Source organism: Fulvia fulva, chromosome 5, assembly GCF_020509005.1.
Source record: "Fulvia fulva chromosome 5, complete sequence".
Classification (NCBI taxonomy): Eukaryota; Fungi; Ascomycota; class Dothideomycetes; order Mycosphaerellales; family Mycosphaerellaceae; genus Fulvia; species Fulvia fulva.
In genome coordinates this window covers 849,802-873,275 of record NC_063016.1, presented here as the reverse complement: position 1 = coordinate 873,275, position 23,474 = coordinate 849,802, and the positions used below count along the sequence as shown (strand labels likewise).

At 52.0% G+C, this 23,474-nt stretch overlaps 7 protein-coding genes across 7 annotated transcripts; 2 read left to right on the top strand and 5 right to left on the bottom strand.

Annotated features, from left to right (window-relative positions):
- Positions 1-173: 173 nt before the first annotated feature.
- Positions 174-2,268, bottom strand: CLAFUR5_05593 (uncharacterized protein; the record flags this gene model as incomplete). The annotated part of the gene is made up of 2 exons (XM_047904741.1): positions 174-856; positions 1,521-2,268. The coding sequence occupies 2 exons, from the start codon at positions 2,266-2,268 to the stop codon at positions 174-176; spliced, it is 1,431 nt and encodes a 476-aa protein (XP_047762192.1).
- A 303-nt stretch (positions 2,269-2,571) lies between these two features.
- Positions 2,572-3,126, top strand: CLAFUR5_05592 (uncharacterized protein; the record flags this gene model as incomplete). Its single annotated transcript, XM_047904740.1, has 1 exon — positions 2,572-3,126. The coding sequence occupies one exon, from the start codon at positions 2,572-2,574 to the stop codon at positions 3,124-3,126; it is 555 nt and encodes a 184-aa protein (XP_047762193.1).
- A 457-nt stretch (positions 3,127-3,583) lies between these two features.
- On the top strand, positions 3,584-4,885 carry CLAFUR5_05591 (uncharacterized protein; the record flags this gene model as incomplete). Its single annotated transcript, XM_047904739.1, has 1 exon — positions 3,584-4,885. The coding sequence occupies one exon, from the start codon at positions 3,584-3,586 to the stop codon at positions 4,883-4,885; it is 1,302 nt and encodes a 433-aa protein (XP_047762194.1).
- A 971-nt stretch (positions 4,886-5,856) lies between these two features.
- Positions 5,857-6,501, bottom strand: CLAFUR5_05590 (uncharacterized protein; the record flags this gene model as incomplete). Its single annotated transcript, XM_047904738.1, has 1 exon — positions 5,857-6,501. The coding sequence occupies one exon, from the start codon at positions 6,499-6,501 to the stop codon at positions 5,857-5,859; it is 645 nt and encodes a 214-aa protein (XP_047762195.1).
- Positions 6,502-6,702: 201 nt separating this feature from the next.
- CLAFUR5_05589 (NADP-dependent alcohol dehydrogenase 7) lies at positions 6,703-8,058 on the bottom strand (the record flags this gene model as incomplete). The annotated part of the gene is made up of 4 exons (XM_047904737.1): positions 6,703-6,963; positions 7,074-7,286; positions 7,397-7,818; positions 7,872-8,058. 4 exons carry the CDS (start codon positions 8,056-8,058, stop codon positions 6,703-6,705), a joined length of 1,083 nt encoding a protein of 360 aa, XP_047761559.1.
- A 1,265-nt stretch (positions 8,059-9,323) lies between these two features.
- CLAFUR5_20202 (uncharacterized protein) lies at positions 9,324-10,329 on the bottom strand (the record flags this gene model as incomplete). The annotated part of the gene is made up of 2 exons (XM_059463039.1): positions 9,324-9,929; positions 10,000-10,329. The coding sequence occupies 2 exons, from the start codon at positions 10,327-10,329 to the stop codon at positions 9,324-9,326; spliced, it is 936 nt and encodes a 311-aa protein (XP_059318998.1).
- A 299-nt stretch (positions 10,330-10,628) lies between these two features.
- On the bottom strand, positions 10,629-11,723 carry CLAFUR5_05588 (uncharacterized protein; the record flags this gene model as incomplete). The annotated part of the gene is made up of 5 exons (XM_047904736.1): positions 10,629-10,753; positions 10,814-11,066; positions 11,118-11,295; positions 11,415-11,490; positions 11,630-11,723. 5 exons carry the CDS (start codon positions 11,721-11,723, stop codon positions 10,629-10,631), a joined length of 726 nt encoding a protein of 241 aa, XP_047761558.1.
- Positions 11,724-23,474: the final 11,751 nt, after the last annotated feature.

The following is a 23,474-nucleotide window of genomic DNA, read 5'->3' as shown; positions in this document are numbered from 1 at the left end:
CGAACCGGAAGTAAGACGCGCGTCATTCGATGTGCCCATCCCCGAGCTAGCTGTAAGGCCTGCCAGGAGGTTGAAGTGGATGAAGTCAAGTTGTGCGTGAAAAGTCTCGGTGCTGGTAGCAAAGCCATACGGATGTTATCGACATAATAAAGCCAGGTTCGAGCAGCTGGCAATTAGCCTTCCCGCATCATGGCATCTGCCTCACGCTCAGCCTCACGCTCGGCCTCCGTTGGCTGGCGGCGTGTGCGCATAGATGCTTCGTACGCCTCGTATGCTTTGCGCTCAGCTCTCTCCTTCAAGCGCTGCTCTCGTCGACCCGCTCGCGTGCTCAAGCGCGCCTCCTCGGCCTCCCTTTCCGCCTCGCGGATCTGCTTTGGGCTTGGACGGTAGCCGTTGATGCCCTTGGTCTTGCATGTATCGCAGTAGCAAGAATAGATGCAGATGTTCGGACAATCGATGCCGCAGTTCGTGTCGGTGTTGAACTCAGGGAGCCTGCCGCCTTCAGAGCGATTGGCTGAGTACAGGTAAGCACAGCCGTTCTCCTTTCTGACGTGACATGTGCTGCAGGTGCAAAACCTCGGACAACCATGCTGCTTCTGATTCTCCTCTGTCTTGGTCCACGGTGGCAATGGAGGTCGGTTGAGCGAGGACTCGATGAGCGGAGGTGGCTTGTAGCCTGGTAGCTTGTCAGGCCAGTAATACGTGCCCGGGATGAAGCATGAGCGCGGTGGACCCGCTGTGCCTGTCATCGAGTTGATATTTGGTGTAGTGTCGTGAGTAGTCCTAGGTGTCTTCGGGGTCTTGTTGGCATTGGAACCTTCATCATTGCCCGAGTTTGGAGACATGCTGTCGGAGCCTGTGCGACGTAAGCGGAGTATTATTCTGATCACGGGAAGGCACTCACGATCTCTATGTTGCGAGTGATAGAGTTGAAGCACTACTGATGATCGCTCGGGTCACTGCGATGCTGGTAGCTGGTGCAGACAAGAAGTAGACGAATGATGGAATCCAGGGATGCGGTGCCAAAAGCGCGCAGGGTATCGATGGGTGCTCGGGTGCGAGTGCCATGTGATCAAGAGAGGGAGTGTCAGGTATATATAAATGGCCGAGTGGCTCGTGCGCCAAGTGCCAACGCTAAGCTTCGCCTGGCACGTGAAGTCGGTGAATGAATGTCATCTAAGCAACCGGTGAGGTGAATAGAGCAGGTGAGTATGTGAATAGCTACCTTATTAGCAGTGACTCTGTTACACAAAGGCTCGTTGAATGTTTGCAGTCCTCCGGTAGTGGATGATCATCTCTTTCAAATGCATTGGAGCAACAAATTTTCCCAATGGAAGTTCGAACGGCTTACTACAAAGAGACGTGCTCGAGAACAGCGCGATATGGTTCCCTGGCACGTCTTCCTTCATCTGAGCATTCTACAATAGCCTTATCACATCGCTGTGCAACGTCGAAATGCTCACATGAATCTGAAACTCAGTCTGCTCATCTCGATACTCATCTATTTTCCAACCACCTACGTCGAAACACCTCGACCCTGTCGTGGAAATGCTGGAGGAAGCCCCTGCTGCGGATGTAGTCGTACATCCTATCAATGAAGTTGTCCTCAAAATACGCCTCAAGATCTCGCTCATACACGCCATCAAAGATCTTCTCTAGATCACGCGTAAATGTATAGGCCGCGTCCCCACGATTCTCAGGGCACAGCGGGATTATCGCGATTGCCGCGCCGATCTTCCTCAGAGACACTTTCTTCAGCTTTTGGTCGCTTCCTTGCAGCGCACGATCGACTCGACACCGCTTCTCAGCTCTGTCTTGGAAAGCTTCATGGTCCTCGTCGTGGAGCTCTCCCTGAAAGCGTACCAGCTGTGGTCTCAGAGCGTCCACCGTTGCATTATCACCCACCTTGACCCTCAGGATGATAGCTGTAGCAAGGTGAACGCAGAGTTTGAACTGTTGAGACGATAAGCGCTTGCTTGGTGGCATTCTTGGCGGGACAAAATGAGGTCTTTGTATACTCCATGGCTCTGCAGATTGCTGAATCGTCATCCTCAGGTCGCTCGCTCGTTGTCCGTTGAATGGTTCGTCATGCGCAGAGTCGAAGTTTTCCCAAGTGTTGTGGCGGGTCAGGGGCGGAACGAAGCTCTCCATAGGATTTTGCTGGACAGTATTGCCCTCTGGTCTTGCGACAGGCGTGGACCCGAGTCTAGGCTGCGAATCTGTGCATCCTCGCATGAGGTCCCGGAGACGAGGCTGTTCGTCGCCCATTGAAAGTATTGGTCGAGATGTTTGACTTCAAGCCTTGAGCGGACACGAACCATCCTTATATCTAGAGCACGCATAATCCTCAATTGGCACCGAAAGTTCGATGTGACCTCAGACTTCTTTGTCGGGCACAAGCATTCTTTGGAGCCTGGAAGCATCTACATGAGCCTCCGACTCTCTGTACAGCCATTTCACGACATCGAATGATGCTTGCCAATGTCTCATGTCTAGGCAACACATCTTGACAGTACATATGTCGAATGGGCCTCTGCAAATTCGAAACTGACTGAGCAGATCACCAAGATTATGAAAGAGATCCTGCGTCGTCTCAACGCCAAGCTGAGGACCGCAATCAGCTGCAAGCATATCCGCAAGCTGCGCAAGGACAGATCATGTCGCCGAAAGAAGGGGGTAATCCAGCGAAATGCCTTCGCTGATCATGATCTCAGCATCATTTATGAAGACAATGAGCTTCTTGTATCGTACCCACCACCTTCCGACTGCTCCTCCACGGAGATCGACTCAACTAGCAAGGTATCGGTTGAAAAGCCGTACTTCATGGGATCCAATGGCGCCGACGATCATCCAGAGAGGAAGCATATAACGCACCAATCGTCCACCATTACAGCAGCTCGCATCAGAAACTTACCCACATTCCTCCTAACAGCACCAGCAATCCGCTGCAGAAGACAGTCCGACTCTTTCGTTTACAGCCAGCAAGAGTTGTCCAGCGTGATACAGGATTACGGCCAAGAGAACGAACAGCTTCAAGCTCGTCACAGCCATGATGTTCGAAGCATGAAGCAGAGAATATGCCATCTTGCTGGAATCCTGGCAGCTAAAGAGGAGCTGATGGGGTAGATGAGAGAGGAGATCTTGGAGTTGCGAGAAGAAAGCATGATGTTGCGAGTCAGTCAGACGATGGTCCAGACAGGACCGTTTACCCGACCATTCACTTGAGCTGAACCTGCCAAGCCGTCAGCACGTAGATAGTGATTCTTAGAGAAATTCAGTCAGCGTTTGAGACCCACCACGAGCTTTCACATCGAGTCCGATGGCATACTCGCGTGGGTGCAATCAATTTTGTGAATGTGTCTTTGTTCGATGATCTCAGAACCGAAGCTACCATGTCTCAGAAAGCTGTGGCCTGGCACACGCATACATCTGAGACACTCTGCATGTACATCTTGCGCAAGTCTTTCCCGCTGTGCGATAGCATACAATGAAGGCGCTGGACATATTAGTAGGCACTCAATGCAGAACACTGAAGTTTCCCATTCACTCACTCAGTTTCCAACACCAGCACCATCTAAGCAGGATGCACTTCGCCAAGCTTCGCAGCCTGTTCCACCGCAAGGCCACCATCGCTCAATCTCCTCAGACGACCCAGGACGGCGAAGACGACTCTCAGCAGCATGGCAACGCTGTAGTCGTTGGAGAGCACACAGAAAGACCGCTTCAACCCCTCCCGTCGCCCGGAAGCTCCTTTTTCGAGGACGAAGACACCAACCTCACCGACAAGACTCTGACCTGCCGCCATCCATCATACCGTCCTCTCTTCTGGCCTAACGCAGATCGAGCACCAAGCATGATGCATTTCTACGTTCCATCACGCTCGCGCTCTCCAAGCTCCTCAGCCTCAGCCTCCAGCACCACAGCACAAGAACTTTTCCGGGACTTTTCCGGGACCTTCCCTTGCAACGAATCCCTCTCGTCTTCAGACCTCCGCCCAGGCGCTGTATCTCGCATCAGTAATAACAACTTGCGTCAGCGCGACAGCAAACTCCACGACTCCATCACGATCCAATGCCACCCGGCAATTCTTGACAATCCGCCACCCTTTCAACGCTACTCCTCGCCGCCCAAGATCGAAGGGGCTGGGCCACCAGACCTCGCAAAGACATGTGCACGAAAGAATACCAACTTGCGGCGTCAAGCTTCTATCTTAGAGATCCAGAATGATCTGTTCGCGACGCGTCTCGAGCAGACAATACAGGATCTCGAGAACATGACGTGCACTCGCGACGTGACTCGTCGTATGCTCGTGAGATGCAACGAGCTGCGTCTGCAAGCTGAAAAGGGGCGCGTAATGTGGAGGGAGAAGTACAACAACATTTACAGCGGCGTAGAATCACTTCTTCGCGCCAACAACGCCATGGAGCAACAAATCCGCAACCTCGAAGAAGCCCACAGCCACTGCACTCAGCGTGAACTAGGCCTTCAAGAGCGAATCGATACCCTGCTCACTTCCCGCTGGCGTGGCAGCACATATCTCAAGCGCCGCCTGATGGAGACCAGCGACCGCAACAACATCCTCGCCAATAACCACGACAAGAAAGTAGCGCAGCTCGAGAAGGTTCAGCAGTGCAACATCGGCCTCCAGCGCAGGATTGACGTTGCAGATGACAAAGTTGCTAGGCTGCAGAAACTATTGCAGAAGGCGAAAGAGGAGCGCGAGGAAGATACCGAAGCGCTTCAACTCGCCGAGAAGGAAGTCTACCAGCTTTCCGAGAACTTGCGCTCCGCACAGACATGTCTGAAAGACAAATCAGCAGCGTTGGAACAAATCGTTCAGGAAAAGGAGAGGTTGCAGTCATTGCTGCGCCTGACGGGCTCGTGAGCGTCGAGGGCGTCATGTTGGATCAGCAAGCAAGCAGAACCAAGGCATGGACGCTGAGAAGGGAAGGAGAGCTCCTGACGGAAGAGGTGGCCGCCTCACTCCGTAGGAAACAGTGGGCAGAACGTACGTAGAACGCGCTCAGCAGCTGCGACGTATTGGATTCCATTGGAGAGAAGCGCGCGCTTCGATGCTTCTCTTCTTGACACAGTAGCTAAGCTGCGGTGTTGCTGTCGTAGCTAATAAGGATTGTCCCTGTAGTTGGGTAGGCGGCCACCTTTGTGGTCAACAGCCTTTTGAGGGTGCATGAACCAAGAACGGGAGATCGGACGACGTGGTATCAGGTACATAGTGGTTCTCCAAGGTAATGTGGTGTTGGTGTAAGATTAGCTGCCAAGCAGGGAAAGGATGATGACTGGAGTTCGGCAAGGTGGTCCGCTTAGTCCTCCTTGGTCTAGATTACTCATGGAACGAAGGCCGTGTAACCCTGTACGTTCTGTATGCAGGAGGAGCTGCTTCATGAGCGCTGTATGAACATTGAGCTGTGAATAACATTTGGTTCGCACGTCCCTGGCAAGTAATGCAATGAACACATCTGGCGGCGCGTACATGTTCGTAGTCTGCGGGCATGCTGTTCCACCCTCGGAATGTATCTAGCGCTTTGTGGGGGCCTTGGGTGAGAACAACTGGCAGGCTTCTGTGTGTGACGTTCCAGTTCCAGTCGCGTGGGGCGCACCAACTCTGGGATGTAGAAAGATCGAAGACGAGATCTAGGACTCGTCTGACGTTCAGCATCTCGATCGGGTCTCCAGAGTCGTCTCAATGGTGCCTGAACCGCATAACGTGTTCGAGATAGCTGGCTGCCCGGTGTCACCGCTTTGACAGTCATTCGGTGTAGACGTCTGGGAGGATGCATTCTCATCAAAGCGTTATGTCGTGTATGTCATGTACCGTTAGTATGCCCAGTGCTGGCCTCACACGCCCGCCTCTTCCCGTCTCTTCGCAGCCTCTCTCCTTCTGACCAGAATCTCGGCGTCGCGCAGTCTCTCCTCCCAATCGGCCCATCTCTCGCCCATATCCAGCACGCCTTCCTCGTACCACTTTTCCACAATCTTAGCGCTCCTGCCTCGCAGCTCTGCAAACTCTCGTGCCTGTTCCACCTGCTTTGCTTCGGCTGCGTCGATCCGACTTGTCAGGCCGATCAGCTTGGTGAGAGATGATGGATCTGGGATGTTCTTGCTGTCGTTGGCCGTCGTCAGCTGCGAGTTGGTCGTCTTGTAGAGCTGCTCGTGTGCAAGGACGAGCTGCGCCAGAGATGCGGTGGGTAACGTGCTTGGTGGAGTACTGGTGGAGGAGGCATTGAAGAGATCCGGATGTGCTCGATGGAGCTGTAAGACATCTGCTACAGCTGGAGACCTGGCGGCGAGCGATTTGAGGTTGCGCTCTATGCCTGCCAGACGGACTTTCGCTGGGGTGGTCGAGGTCGAGGTCGAGGTCGAGGTCGATGGATGCTCGTCGTCGCCATTGCCATCGCCGCTCAGGAGGAAGCTCAACCGCTGGAGTCTTGCCTCTAGCAGATCAAGAGTCTGCGTTGCGGTAGTCGCCATGGCCGTAGTCATCACATACCCAAACACGTGAAATGTGATGCTGTCGTCGAGGCCGAACGTGCAACAAGGGAAGATGCGGCGCTCGGAGCTCGGAACGACGCTCTGACCTCAAGAGTGCTGACGTAAGCAAGATATCACTGCGACATTCAATACACATGTACATGTACGGAAGTATGGAATAGCACGCCACTTTTCTCCCACTGTCGTCTGCATCTATGCATGCTTCTTGTTCAAAAGCACATATCGGTATCTTGCTTTGCCCGCCGTCAGGTCCTGCACCACCTGGTTCGCCTCATCCAGAGGTCTCTCCTGGATCCAAGGCTTGACCTTCCACTCAGCCGCGACTTTCAACATGTCGCCGATCTCGTTAGGGCTTCCAATACCGCTTCCGCCTACTTTGATCCCGTTGCTGAGCAAGGTGAACGCGTTGATCGGTGGGAGGTTTCCACCATCTGGTGCGCCGACCTGAATGAACTAAAAGGTAAGGTATGTTAGTCTCAGTCTCGAAACTTGGGCGACAGAAGCCATGAGCGCATAAGTGTCTTAGGAGTTTCATCAAGGCTTCTGTACCTGACCTTACTCACCGTTCCCTTTGTCTTGAGCGTACCAAGGTACCCAGTGAGCGGCATCTTCTCCGAGCTGACTGTGCAGACGATCAGATCGATGCTGCGCTTGTACTTGGTCTCCCAGTCCTTGTCCTCATCGGTCGCGATGTATTCATCGGCACCGAGCTGCAGAGCATCCGCTCGCTTGTCGGCTTTGCGTGAGATACCAATGACACGGTCGGCACCCAGAGCCTGCCAAACAGAAAGGTATTAGCTACACTCGAGAACCACGTGGTATTGTCTTGGCGGATGGTGCCAGGCATGTCTGAGACAGACGATGCCTTCTACCCTTCAGTGCTTACCTTGGCGAACAGCAGTCCGAAGTGACCGAGACCGCCGACACCAACAATTCCGACAGTCTTGCCTGGTCCAGCTCCATAGTTCTTGAGAGGCGAGTAGACAGTGATGCCTCCGCACAGCATTGGTGCCGCTTCAGCCGATGGGAGCGCGTCCGGGATCTTGAACACGAAGTGCGAATTCGTGCGATTGTAGTCTGCGTAACCACCATAGGACTTGCCCTCGCCTTTGGGATAGATTGAGCCGTATGTGTTGACGCCGCCGAGCGCACAGTGGTTCTCGAGGCCGGCTGAGCAGTCTGGGCAGTCCTTGGACAGACAGCTTCGCGCTTGAGCGCCTACACCGACGCGGTCGCCGACCTTGATGTCCTTCACGTTGGTGCCCACTTTGACGGCGTTGCCCACGATCTCGTGGCCAACAACGCAAGCTGCAATCTCGTATTAGCATGTGAAGAACTGAAGTGTGCCGTTTGCAACTCACGATAAGGTGTAGGTCCCCATCCAGAAGAGAGGGTGTGCAGATCAGAGCCACAAACACCGCAGTGAGAGATCTGAATGTCGACATCGTCCTCCTCCCACTTCTTGGGCTCGAAGCCGCCCCATTTCATGTTACCCTTGACCGAAGACTCATCCTCGCCAAGCCAGCCCTCGAACTTGTAGTCAGTCATGATGTGCAGTGTTGGATGTGTGTCTTGTAGAGAAGGATTTGGTGTTGCAGGATGAAGGATGTGCTCCTACCGTCGCAGGCACGAGTCCTATGAGGCAAAGTATTAGTGCGGCGGTGACGTTGGTCGACCACTGCAAAAGTCATGGAGATAGCCGTTACAACGGCGATAGCGAAGTTAAGCGACCCATTGTCGCGGGTGTCCATCCCGCAGACTTGTGTGCTTTGGGTCGATCTCAAATGTACAACGAGTTGCCTTGCGTCTTTTAGAAATATTTTCGGGGCCGTAGACGTCATCTCAACAGTGCCGCGTGATCTTGGCAAGATGCAGCCGCATTGTGGTGTTGTCTGGAATTACTTCACGTTGGCTGCTTTGTAGTGAGCTGGTTGTGCAAGAAGCGGTACGAGAAGGGCCGTGAACTGATGTTGATATACAAAAATGTGTTGCGAGGCGGCAGAGCCAGTCCTCGTAAAGCGCCGAAGCTCTTTTCTACTGCTAGAGGTTGTGCTCGTCTATTTGGCTCGGGCGCAATCTGTTTCCTGTTGCTAGCACTAGCATCGCTATTGCTTAGGTTCATTATCGCTATAGTTGAGATCCAACATCGCTGTGGTTTACATTAGATCCAACATCGCTGCAGTTAAGATCCGTCCCCTTGTTTCCGGGGGAGACCCCCTAGGGCCCCCTGCCTGCGGCGCTGGCTTGTGGTGAATGTCGCTCCGCTAGGCTCAATGACCTCCGCTCGAGTGTTCGCAGGCTCACACGTCGCTATGGTATTGCGCGGTAGATGTCTGAATCCGTGTTGTAGTGGTGACTGCGCACGGCCTCGCAAGCTCGGCGCATGCCGCAGTCTCCAACTACACGGATTCAGCCAATCGCTCGCTGCACCGACAAGCTAGCGTTGATTGAGACTCGCTTACGCTCGTCCAATCAACGCTTCGCTTGGTCGGTGCAGCTTCGCCCTTCTGTAACGCGCCTTCGGCGCTAATCATGCTGACCATCAATGTCCTGCAAATCTGCCCCCTTAGATCCGAGGAGTTTCTCGGATGTTTCGGGTGGCGAATTCGTGACAGAGAGCATCGCAACAGTTCTCATGAAAAGCTACTGAATACAGAGCCCTCCTTGGCAGCGCCGACACCCTCGCATAATAGCAGATCTTCGTACTCTCTTGTTTTGTTCGACATTCTCTTGTCTTGCATTGCAGTACCTGCTCTTTGACAACCACTCCAAGACCTGCCTGGTTGATGTGCAGGCTGGCATGGGTATGAGGCTCAAGCGCCAGTGCCCATATCGAAGACGTTCATCCACCTGTCCGCGTTGAGCCGCATCGCTTGAGCATCAGATGGCGTTCGGCAGCACGCCTTGTGACGGAACCAGTCCTTCTTCTTGCAGTCCTTGTCGCAGTATGTTTGCTCCGTACAACGAGCGCAGCGGAGCTTGGCGTCCTTCTTGTTGCACGAGCCGCAACCTTCATCTCCTTCGTAACCCATGTTCTCCTTCATGGCAGGCCCTACCACGCTGATGGCTTTGGCGGCTGGCTTGCGAGTGCTCTTGTACTGATCTGGTCGACCGCCGTTGTTCATTGTCCAACATGGTGAGGCATTGGCTGGAGTGTAGCCTTCAGCCATCTTCTGGTCGCGGTACTCCTCCCAGGTTGGGGAGTTGAAGTCGTATGGCACGCCAGACCGGAAGCTCTTGTTGCCCTTGAGAGCCTTCTCGATCTGGCCCATGGCTTCGTCGGTGAAGGGTGCTGTTTCAAAGATGCCTAGCATGAACTTCTTGTAGGTGTCGAAGAACATGTGATATCCCTCCAGCGACTCGAAGGCCGTGCAGCCAAGCGACATAGCGCAGGCTCCGAGAATGACGCAGGTGTAGCCCTGTCAAAGGAGAGAACGTTAGCTATGCTTCATAGACACGTGGTCGTGCCTTCCACGCTTCTGTACTTACGTTGTTGGTGAAGTCGCTGGACTTGATAGGGTTGAAGTAGTTGGCCACCTGCTTCGCTGCGAGCTTGGCCAGAACACCAGAGTCGAGATGCTTGCGAACTGCCTCGATCGCGGCTGGGCTGGAGCACTTCTTGGCATAGATGGAGTACTTGACTGGCAGGTCTTCAGTGGCATTGGCGGCGTCCTCGAGCTCCTTCAGGCCGGCGGCACGGTCGAACTTGGCAACAACGTCGAGATCGTTATCGTTGCCGAAGAGAAGGTCATTCCAGCTGCCCGTGTACGGGTGCGGAGGACGCTGGTAGGCCATGAAGCGCTCCTGGATGGGGTTCATGGTGAAGTTCTGTGTGTATTCAGCCGGCGGTGTTGACTGATAGTGAGAGGGAGTGGGAGTTTACCCTTTGCGACGGCGTGCAATGTCTCGTGCGTGAATGCCGGCGAAGAAGACTGCACTTTGTCAACGTAAAGATTTGTGTCTGGTGTAGACTTGGGAGAAAGTCGAAGTCAGAAAAGTACGTCTGTGGATGCCGCCAAAGCAACGCCTCTGCCTGCGGCTTGAGCCGCACGTTGCAACAACGTGGAAGGCACGCGTGTAAATCCCAACGCTCGCATGCAACACGAAGGAGGTGTACATCATGGCCCATCTGGTCCATTCGGCCCCGGTCCATTGATGACTCCATAGTTCCTCACCTCACACTCCACCTTCACATTCTGCCCCGTCACATCCAAGCACTTTCTGTCGTCCTCGTCACCAAAGACTACACGTATGGTTAGCACTCGATGATACCACACCTTATCGGTCACCTGCATGCACTCACCAGCGACAGGCTCTCCCTGACAATCGTAGTTGCCGAGCTCATACACTGAGACTTTACACGACCACGCGCGCGGCGAAAATTCCTTCTCAATCCCGTCTTTGTCATACTCCCTCACCCGCTGGAAGATGATCTTGTGGAATCGTGCATCGTCGTCGCCTATCCAGCCTCCGCCAGTAGTGAACTTGCTATCATACAGGCGCATTGTTTGACAGCTGGCTTTGCCATCCTTCAATTCGTGGTATGTGTAGCGGACCTGCGGGATTGTCAGAGCGTGTCTACAGTGCGGGTTGGGAATATGACTTGCCCGCTGTGGCCAAAGAGGACCAGGTGGTAGCGGCTTGCAGAGTGAGTCTGCGTCTTGGTGCCCTTCCCAGCCGCCCAGTTCGTCGAATCGATCAGCCGGTTGGTAGCAGTCCTGGCAGTCGTGGTAGTGGATGAGCTCAAAGACGGGTCTCTTAGGACGATGCTTCAGGTGACAGCCCCTGCATGGAAGTTAGCCATGCTTCTTGAGTCGTACGTGCCGGTGTCACAGTCGCCGGCGGGAGCTTCGAGTACAAGCGCTTGCACATCCAGTGCACGCCGCTCCGACACTCATACGTACCACTGATAAGGAGGCCATCCGATCTTCGGAGGGTGGTAGCCATCTATCGGTGCGCCGGTGCATGTTGCATTCGCTGCTGTGGCCAAATCGTCAGCTATCCTCATTGAAAGGAGATTTGAGGGCCTCAGCAAGCAGTTTAGATCGTGGAGCACGGTGCGTCAAGCAGCCCGTCTCTTTTGAACAACCACCGCTATTCGATGACCTTTAGCACATACCTCGTTCGAATACTCGATCAGCGGGTTGCACCGCTTGGCAAAAAACCATAGGCACCAGCGTGCAAGCTGCAATAAGGATCTTGGACAAGTGCATGGTCGTTGATGCGTTGCGAAAATCGCAGGATCACAGATGAAGTATCAGCCGCGATAGGGAGAAAGTCGAGAGCAGAAGTTTTCAGTGTCTCCAAGTATATCGCGCCACCTCTTACCACAAGGAGCGACTTACCTTACAGCGTGTTTTTCCAGCTTCTTGCGCTGACCAGCTCTGGCGACTGGTGAAACATGTCACCTATACCGTCCACGCAGTCATGACCGTAGCTTTGAAGCAGCATCCCCGCGACAGGCAATGCTGCTCGCGCTTCCGTCCATGCATCGTGCATTCAGGGCTGGAGTAGGTTGTCTCGTCCTTTTACAGTCACCGCAAAGAATAGTGTAGCGTATCACTCCAACTCAAGACTGAGCGCACAGCATTCGTGGCAGGTCGTCAAAGTGCACGGTCCGATGTTTCAATCTCTGTCGCTTCCTCTTTTTTGACTCTTCCTATCTTCCTCCTGCTGGCGATGGTGCCATCTCTTTTTGTGCAGCCTCATGCGGTGTGGACGAAACGGCAACGGCGCTCGCGGTAGTCGCGGAGCCGAGAATCCGCTGCAAAGGTGGACATCGAGGCGATTGTGCAGCGACGAGATGAAGTTGTACTCCCGTGACTTCCTTCAAACACGATCCGGACTGTCACCTGGGTTCTCACTATCCACTATCCCCCTTATGTAAGCTTGCATAACCCTAGCCACCCATAGAACAACACTACAACTACGCTATTTCTCGATATAGATACATAAAAGCTATCGTAGTAGTAGTAACTATAGCTCTATTATATATAAGCTAACTAAGTTATATAACTATAACTAGTTATATATTAGTATATATTACGGGTAGCCCGCGACCCCCTACTATAGCTACGTCGGCCCGGCTAAACCGCGGACCTTTCGCATCGGGTTAGCGCGGCTTGGCTTTGCTTTATAACTTCGCCGCGCCTTACGCTCCTCTTTCGTAGCTTCGTAGAATAATAACTATCTCGTTTAGACCCTATAATACGCGCGCCCTTATAGTTTGTTCTACTACCCTACCTAGATCGCGGATCTAGGTAAGGGACGCGTAACAATAGGAATAGACAGAACCGTAGAACTCGAGAACGCGTAGAGTTATATTAGAATATAGAATACGGTAAGGCGTATAGCGCGTAGATACCTAGAGAACGTAATATAGCGACATTATTAGTAGGTAGTCGCGCGCTCGTAGACAGTCAGGATATAGGCACCGTTACGCCTCTCCCGAACCTAGATAATATAACTTTATAAATAGCGAACGGCGGTATACTACCGCTACCTAAGCCTAAGGGCAAAAGTAAGTAGCGTACATCTCTTTTCCCCGACCTCTCCTCTTTCCCTTAGAGTTAGACACAGGACGACAACCGGCGGGTTATAGTAGATACCGGTATCGCGCTATAACAAGAGATTAATTAAGCTTACTAGAAGGCCTTTGAGCGAGAAGAAGGTAGTAAGATTGACTTTATAGAACTGTTCGAGTTCAAGCTCGAAGAGAACCTAGGCGGCGACCTAGACGAGGTGTATCTATCACTCGACGAGGCAGAACACATTCTCGTATCCGAATACTAGAATATCACCCTAGACAACCTTACGACCCTTATATCCTAACACCCGAAGACTACCTACGACTTTGTACTATAAGTAGTTAATACGGCGATTACTAAGGGTAGACAACTCGATATAATAGAGCGAGCTAACGACCTCTAGAACACCTAGTATACTACGCTATACACCGAATACGACCGTATCTATAAGATGCTACGAAGTAAAGAGCTTGTTATATAGAAAATAGTAGCAGATCTTAAGAGTAAGAAGGATTACGACCTAGCTAAGTTATAAGAGCTAGAGAAGAAATATAAGGAAGCTAATAACCTATATAAGCAGTTTAGCGAGATCTACGAGAAGGAGAAGAAGAAGGCATAAGATGCTAAGGTAAAGAACTAGGCCCTATAACAAGAAGTCGATAACCTAAAGGCTCGGCTTAAGGTAGGAGACACTATATAGAACGGAGGTAGGGGCCGCTTAGGCCGCCGACCCTCTCGTTCCCGCCTACGCGAGACCTTACTCGAGCAGCTATTACGTAGGTATCGCGAAGCTACTAGTAGAGGTAGCGGTAGCGGTAGTAGTAATAACGATAGAGACGACTATAACCGTAGTAATAATAGCCGAGGACGTAATAATAACCGTCCGCGACTAGGACCTAATAATAGTCGTAACTCGAGAATACGTAACACCCGTACCTAGACACTACTAGTTAACCTTCTAGAACGTCTCTTCACTATTGACCGCACCCTTACTCGCGGCATAGAGATCGGTAAGGGTATACCCGACCCTAAGTACTTCAAGAACGATAACGACCCTAATTTCGATAGCTAGTATAGCAGTATTCTCCTAAAGCTAACTATAGTAACCTTCCGTACTAAGGTAGATAGTCTACGCTTCGTGTATAGGTAGACATAAGGTGATCCTTAGCGAAGCATTAAGCCGAGGATCCCTATACCTAGACAGTAGTCCTTTAACGAGTTTAAGACTAGAGAAGAGTTATTAGATTAGATAACACGCTAATATAGTACACGTAATAAAGGAACTAAGGCTATAGTTAATATTGCTACCTATAAGTAAGAACAAGGCGAAACCTTTATAGCCTTCTATATACGCTACTCGAAGTTACGCGCCTAGATATTATAGACCGATAAGACCGAGCTTATTGTCATGGTCTCCCCACAGAGTGTACAGAAGGTGGGGACAGAAGAGTCTCAGAGCGCTCAGAAGTCGTCAAGAAGTGACAGTCCAGCTTGGTGTGTGAACGCCAAGAATCACATGCCCCGCAACATTCACTACGGGACCCAGCCCTCCAGATTAGTGACAGTCCAGCTTGGTGTGTGAGCGCCAAGAATCACATGCCCCGCAACATTCACTACGGGACCCAGCCCTCCAAATTCACCCCTCTACCAAACCTTGAAGCACGTGGAAGACTCGGATCGTAGGGCAGGTTGGAATAAGGTTTTGAGCAAAGCTGCTGAGCGCGGCTTCGCACGGGTTAGCCCTGTTGATGCGGGGACACGCACTCGCGAGGGTCGCATATAAATATCTGGCCTTCCCCAGGCCTCTCTTGCTTCCTTCGTCTTTTGTTTTGTGTAGCAATCATACCATACCCTTTTGCATCTGCACTTCGCACCTGCATTCTCGCTTTCACCCTTGCATCTCACAGGCCAGGCTCTCGCCCTGACATCACAAAAGACCAACAAACCGTCAACCACTCGAGTCATCCTCATGGGTGACCACGCCACCGATAGAGGTGTCAACCTCGACAACCAAGACACTCCATTCCACTTCAGTGAGTGGACTGACATCCCCTTCTCGAACGCCGCTGCCTTCGGTGCCTGGGCAAACGCCAACCCCGACACCGCCTACGCTCTCATCAACCGCACCGTCTCCTCTTTCCGCGAGACCGCCCAGCAGGTCGAGCAAGCAAACAACCAAGCAACATACCTTCAAGGTATTGTGAACACCTTCCAGAACCTCGCCCCGCACGCCGACGACAACCGCCGCCAGCACTTCTCCAAGAAGGTCAACGACCCAGACGAGTTCGACGGCAACAAGAGCAAGTTTGAGGCATTTGAGACACAGCTCACCATCAAGCTGTTGGCTAATGCCGACCACTTTCCGCAAGAGAAGGACAAAGTCACGTACGTCTTCTCCCTCCTTCGGGGAGACGCCGCGGCTCAGGTACAACACTACATCGACAACGCCACGCAGACTATCGGCTGCCCGGACGTCCTCACCTTGATGCAGGACCTCCGTGCTGCCTTTGGTGATCCAGACCGTAGAGCCACCGCCCAGAACGCCATCCACAACCTCCTCCAGAAGAACAAGAGCTTCGCCGAGTACCTCGCGGCCTTCAACCGCGACATCGGGTTCACCGGCTACAACGAAGAGACCAAGAAGAGCACTCTCCGCCGTGGTTTGTCAGCAGAGCTTCTTCGAGCCCTCGAGGACAAGGACGTCGGTGCTATGAGCTTCCGTGAGCTCGTCGAGACCTGCCAGCGCCTCGACTCCAACATGAAACACACCGCCTCTCTCCTCGCTTCCCGTTCTCAAGGTCGTCAGCCTCGTGGTCCCGGAAGCCACTTCGCTGCTCCACTAGGCGCCGCCGCTCCTACGGCTCTCCCTCCCGTCTCTGTAGGTGACGCTATGGATCTCAGCGCTGGTGCCGCCGTCCCTCGAGTCCAGGGCCTCGTCAACGGTAAGCTCACTCCCGAAGAGAAGCTTCGCCGTCGCCAGGCCGGACTCTGCACCTACTGCGGCGGTCCAGGCCACATCGCAGCCAACTGTCCGCAGCTCGCTGCCCGTAACGCCCGCAACCCGGTTCGCGGCGCTGTCGGCGCTATCGAGCCTGCTCCTGCTGCTCCCGCTGAGCAGGAAAAAGCCTAGGTCTTCCTCATCGACGCGATGAAGACCAAGAACAACGTTTACCGAAAGTGAAGAGAGGAAAGAAGTTGAGGATCAATACAGCACAGCTAGACCTGTACGACGAGACGGGCAAGGACCACGCTTGCAAACCGTTCGTCACGAATGTAAATATCGGCTCAAAGAAACTCTCTTCTTCCAATCTCACTCTCATGGACACTGGCGCACTAGGCGAGTCTTTTATGGACTATAAACTCGCGACCTCTCTCAACCTCGAACCCCAGGAACTGAAGTACCCTCGCACCCTTGAACTCTTTGACGGCACGGAGACTACCACTGGTAAGATTACTCATGTTGTACACACGTCAATCACCCTCGGAGGCAAGCGTATGTCGATCACCAGCTTCCTTACGTCCCTACCGCATCAGAAGTTTATCCTCGGCCTCCCCTGGTTCAGACGACACCGACCTATCATCGACTGGACTTCCCTTACTGTCAGCTTCCCTCCAGAAGTTCCTCCGGCACCTCCGCCTTCTCCGCCGCCTCAGCGCGGTCCTGAGTATACCAAGATCTTCCAGGTGAACGCCGCTGCCTTCACCACTGCTGCTAAGCAGCCCAAAGCTCAAGTCTTCGCCGCCTCTCTCCGCGATATCGACATCGCCCTCGAGAAGCTCGACAAGAAGCGTACACCTACCGACCCTGCTACGAAGGTCCCTCCTTGGGCACACCACATCCTCCACGTATTCGATGCTAAAGCCGCAGACGAGCTGCCTCCTCATCGCCCTCACGACCACAAGATTGAGCTAGAAGAAGGTGCAGAGACACCGTTCGGACCGTTATATTCCATGTCCCGAGAAGAGCTTATCGTCCTCAAGAGATACCTCGAAGAGAACCTAAAGAAGGGGTTCATTCGAGCGAGCCGTTCCAGCGCTGGCAGTCCCGTCATGTTCGTCAAGAAGCCCGGCGGTGGTCTACGCTTCTGCGTAGACTACCGAGGCTTGAACGCTGTTACAAAGAAGAACCGCTACCCAATACCGTTGATTCAGGAGACGCTCGAGCGCCTCTCTAAGGCCAAGTACTTCACCAAGCTCGATGTCATCGCTGCGTTCAACAAGTTACGAATGGCAGAAGGACACGAGTATCTCACAGCCTTCCGTACTCGCTACGGGCTGTTCGAGTCGCTCGTTATGCCCTTCGGCGTTTGTAACGGGCCTAGTACCTTCCAGAACTTCATTAACGACATCCTTCAGGAGTTCCTCGATCAGTTCTGCACTGCCTACATCGACGACATCCTAGTCTACAGCGAGACCAAGGAGGAGCACCGCGAGCACGTCTGTAAGGTCCTTCAGAAGCTCGCAGACGCCGGCTTGCAGCTCGACATCGACAAGTGCGAGTTTGAGAAGACCGAAGTCAAGTTCCTTGGTTTGATCATTACCGCAGACGGCATCAAGATGGACCAAGAGAAGATCGACGCTATCGTCGAATGGGATGCTCCTACGAACGTCAAAGAGGTCCAGGGTTTCCTAGGCTTTGCCAACTTCTACCGCCGCTTCATCCACGCATTTTCGGGCGTGGTACGCCCTTTGACGAAGCTCACGCGCAAGGGTGAGAAGTTCGCCTGGACCGACGAATGCCAGGAGGCTTTTGACTTGCTCAAAGCGAAGTTTGTTGAGAACCCGCTTCTACGGCACTTCGATTTCGAACTGGAGACCCGTGTAGAGACCGACGCATCCGACGGCGTGGTGGGCGGTGTCCTGCTACAACGCCGCTCGCCTGAATCCCCCTGGTTACCTGTCGCCTTCCTCTCCAAGAAGATGACCGCCACGGAGTGTAACTACGAGATCTACGACAAGGAGCTTCTCGCCATCGTCAAAGCTTTCGAAGAGTGGCGCCCCGAGCTCGAAGGCTCTGCTATGCCCGTCCAAGTAAGCTCCGACCATAAGAACCTCGTCTACTTTATGAAGAGCAAGCTGCTCAATCGTCGCCAGGCCCGCTGGAGCGAGTTCCTCTCCCGGTTCAACTTCGTGATCTCGTACACGCCCGGCAAGGCCAACTCGATGGCCGACGCCCTTACCCGCCGCCCTGGTGACTCTCCAGTTGATCGAAGAGGGGGCCGGCAAATCGCAGGGCAACAAGTCATCAAAGAGCACAACCTCTCTTCCGAGCTTCGAGAGTACCTATCGAACGGCCAGCCTACGCTCGCCGCTTCCTTTGCTACTCTCGTGCTCGCTCCTGCCTACCTTGACGAGAGTGACGATGAATCCGAGCCTGAAGAATACGCCTCGGACGCTGAGGACTTGAACGACGATGAAGAGGGCTCAGTAACGACCGACGGCTCATCCGAATCAGACTTTGAGGGGTTTGATAATGAGGAGCAGCCCGAAGGCATCATGGCACGAGTACGAACAGCGTACGATGCCGACATAGACGCCCAAGAGTTAGTTCAGGCCCTTGAATCTGGCGCGAGGACATTCCCGGGCTTCTCGCTGTCCGAGTGCGAGCTCCAGGGAGGTGTCGTCTACTTCCGTAAGAAGCTTTACGTACCGCAGCCCGAAGGCTCTAATATCCGAGCTGAGATTCTTCAAATCATCCACGACTCCGCCTCTGGGGGTCACCCAGGCGTAGCCAAGACCCACAAGCTCCTCGCTAGGTATTACTGGTGGCCGCATTCCTGGAAGGACGTCCGCCGCTACGTGCTGAACTGCGCTGCTTGCCGAAGAGCCAAAGCTAACCGCCACCGTCCCCACGGTCTCTTGCACCCTCTCCCGGCTCCTGATCGTCCGTGGAAGCACATCACTATGGACTTTATCACCGATCTTCCTCACGGCAAGACCTTCAGCGGCGTGAAAGCAAAGGCCCTTCTAGTGATCGTGGACCGTCACTCCAAGGACCGGTACATGATCCCGTGCTGGAGCATGACCGCAAAGGAGACTGCTCGCTTGTTCTACGAATTCGTCTGGCGCTTTCAAGGCCTCCCGGATAGCATCACCTCTGACAGAGGCACCCAGTTCATCTCGCACTTCTGGAAGCGTCTGTGTGCTATCCTAGGCATCAAGCATAACCTCTCGACCAGTTTTCAGCCACAGACCGACGGCCAGACCGAAATTACGAACGCTATCCTCGAGCAGGTCCTTCGTTGCTTCGTCGACTACCACCAGAAGGATTGGCCTCAGCATATCCCTGCGGTGGAGTTCGCTACTCGTAACTGGGACTCGGAGACTACTGGCTACTCTCCCTTCTATACTACGAGAGGTTACCACCCTCGTACAGGCATGGAACCAGAAGAACCTCTCCCGCCTACCGAAGACGCAAACGAGCAAGCAGCAGACGAGTTCGCTACTATGCTCTCACAGATCCATGAAGAAGTTCACGACGAGATGGTGTACGCACAAGCAATCTACGAGGATCAAGCCAATCGTCGTCGCCAGCCAGCTCCCGACTACCAAGTAGGCGATATGGTCTACCTCAACTCCAAGAACATCAAGACAGACCGCCCCTCCAAGAAGCTGAACTGGAAGAACCTAGGTCCTTTTGAGATCACCGAGCGTATCAGTTCACACGCCTACCGTCTAGCTCTTCCTGCGAACATAAAGATCCACGACGTCTTCCATCCCGTACGCCTTCGGCCGTCGGCTGAGGACCCATTCCCGAACCAAAACCAAGACATGCCAGGTCCTCCCGATGAAGTAGAAGTCGACGAGCCTGTTAACCTACCTTCTGACGACTATGCCGTCCGCAAGATCCGGGGAATCCGCGTAGAGCCCAACGACGTTGAAGGACTACCGCCGATCAAGTATGAAGTCGAATGGCAAGGTTGCCCTGAGTGGGATACCTCATGGGAACCTATCCAACATATCATCTTCAATCGTCAAGCAATCGAAGAATACCACGCCCGCGCAGACGGCCCAGAAGTCAACATCGGCAGGCTCTTCGAATCTGAGCTCTTCGACGGGGCTTACCAATGGTGTATCGACCATGACATCAGGCCTAGGCCTGGTACTGAAGCTGAACATCCTCGATATGTGGAACTACTACGGCTTCGTAGGAACTCAGCTTTGTTCGGGGGGGCTACTGTCATGGTCTCCCCACAGAGTGTACAGAAGGTGGGGACAGAAGAGTCTCAGAGCGCTCAGAAGTCGTCAAGAAGTGACAGTCCAGCTTGGTGTGTGAACGCCAAGAATCACATGCCCCGCAACATTCACTACGGGACCCAGCCCTCCAGATTAGTGACAGTCCAGCTTGGTGTGTGAGCGCCAAGAATCACATGCCCCGCAACATTCACTACGGGACCCAGCCCTCCAAATTCACCCCTCTACCAAACCTTGAAGCACGTGGAAGACTCGGATCGTAGGGCAGGTTGGAATAAGGTTTTGAGCAAAGCTGCTGAGCGCGGCTTCGCACGGGTTAGCCCTGTTGATGCGGGGACACGCACTCGCGAGGGTCGCATATAAATATCTGGCCTTCCCCAGGCCTCTCTTGCTTCCTTCGTCTTTTGTTTTGTGTAGCAATCATACCATACCCTTTTGCATCTGCACTTCGCACCTGCATTCTCGCTTTCACCCTTGCATCTCACAGGCCAGGCTCTCGCCCTGACACTTATACTATTCCGTAACCGACTAAACCGTAAGTACTTTATTAAGACCTTCGGCGACCGCGAAGTCGACCGCCGCCTAGATAGTATATAAGACGTTATCGAGGAGTATACCGTACTAGACGAGAGCTTCTACGAGACAGATCGACTATACCCGTAGAAGGAGCGCCCCCGTAGTAATAGTAACTCGAACGGTAATAGCGGCTAGAATAACTAGAATAACGGTAACGTAGTTACTAGTACCGCTACCGGTATAGTAGGTACCTTAGTATAGCGCCTACTACAGTACGCTAGTACTAAGAAGAAGGAGGATCTACGTAATACTACGCCGAATCCGAACGCGAACCTCAGTTCCCTAGCCGCCGATCCGTAGTAGGGAAATGGCACGACCGCTACCTAAGCGTAGTAGATAGCGGTCACCCGAACTTCCTAGGATAGAAAGAGTATAAGATTGAGAGACACGGAACGTAAGAGACGGTAATAGACTATAGTAAGGAGCTTAAGATATTAGTATACGCACTAGATAAACAATAGCTAGCTATACACCCTAATATATTGTTACCCGTAATAATATAATATAGAAAGGCTCGAGGCCTTATAGATTCTGCTTCTACCTCTCTCTTTCTTAACTAGAAATTCATACGTAAATATATAATACCCCTGATCCCTTTGACGTAAAGCCGACGACTAATACTAGGAGATAGAACGGCTACTATACGGTAGATTACACACGCGGCCCTTATAGACGTAGTTATCGGCGATTATTACGAGCAAATGTTATACTACGTCACCGACCTCGAATATAACATCGTCTTTAGCCTACCGTAGCTTGTAGCGTACAACCTAAACATCTTCTAGGAGACAGGCGAGGTGGTATTTAGATCGAATTACTACTTTGGTCACTATCTATAGAATAAGACATCGATAATAGTACAATCCCTAAACTATCGCGAGAAGAAGAAGTAGGCACTAGTACGGTATAGACTAGAGCCCTTTACTAGAGAAGTAGCGAGCTTTATAGTAGGAGGGGCGGAGCTGAACGTCTTATTATATAACCTAGAAGACATAGACGATAAAGAAGTAGACTACTAGGGCGTTTCTTAACGCGCGTAGGGAATGTACGCGTACCGGCCTAGGGCTAAGTGCTTCTACATCATACCTACTAGGCGTAAGAGCGACGACGGAGAGCTTAAGCTAAGTGCAATAGCTGCTAATGATCTAGACCAATTCTTAAATAAGCAGTTTAATCACAACCCGAAGGAGAAGTTACCGCTAATATACTACGATATTACGGACGCTTTCTTAGCTAAGGATTATAAAGGACTCCTACCTTACCGACTAGGCGTAGATTATGAGATTCACATTAAGCCTAATAGTCTATAAGAGCCACTATACCGTAAGCCCTACGGCCTAGCTAAGAAGGAGAACGAGGTAGTCAAGAAATAGCTAGACGAGCAAACATCTAAAGGGAAGGTACGGAAAGTAGGGCAAAAGACGAGCTAGTCTCCTATACTAGTACTAGTAGTACGTAAGCCTAGAGGTAGGCTACGTGTTTATATCGACTATAGAGGGTTGAATACGATTACTATCAAGAACCGGTATCCGATTCCCTTGATATAAGAGACGCTTAACCGTATATACGGTAAGAAGTACTTTACGAAGCTAGACATTATAGTAGCCTTTAACAAGTTACGGATAGCTAAAGGGCACGAGTAGTTAACGGCGTTTACGACACGATACGGCATCTACGAGTGTCTAGTGCTACTATTCGGCTTATATAACGGACTAGTATCGTTCTAATTATATATTAATAAGGTCTTATAAGAACACCTAGACGACTTTGTGTCGGCCTACCTAGATAACGTACTTATCTTTAGTAACACCTTAGAGGAGCACATTGAACACGTGCGGAAGGTTCTTACTAAGCTACGCGATATAGGACTTATAGTAGACATCGACAAAAGCGAATTCTACTAATAGAAGGTAAGGTATCTTAGGCTAATTATAACCCCTAACGGCATCGAGATAGACCCCGAGAAACTCGAATGTATTTAGATATAGGAAGCTCCTAAGAACCTAAAGGATGTCTAGGCCTTCCTTAGATTTGCCAACTTCTATAGGCGGTTTATCGAAGCATTTTCGCGTATAGCTACTCCTCTTATAAACCTGACTAAGTCGGACGGACTAAGCAATCATAAGAACAGAAGGATTCAATAGTTACTAGATTACTAACGAGCCTTTGACAATTTGAAAGCTACGTTGAGTAAAGCCGGTATACTCGTACATTATATACTAGGTAGGGAAACGGTAGTAGAGACAGATTCTTTAGATTTTGTAAACGCCGGCGTGCTTTCGTAGTATAACGAGAAGGGTATACTACATCCTATAGCCTTCTACTCAAAGAAGTTGAGTCTATAGGAGTGCAATTATGAAATCTATAACAAGGAACTATTAGCTATTATTAAGGCTTTTGAGGAATAGAGACCCGAGCTCGCCTACGAAGTAGATAATAAGGACTTATAGCTAGTCAAGATTTATACCGACTATAAGAACCTAGAATACTTTATAAAGACAAAGTAGCTAAATCGGCGACAAGCGCGTTAGGCTAAGTTCTTTTTATAGTTCAACTTTAAGATAATATACCGTCTAGGACTTTAAGGTACAAAGCTAGATAGCCTAACGAGACGTAGCTAGGACCTTCCGTAGGGGGTGGACGACCCTCGGAACTAGCATTAGTATC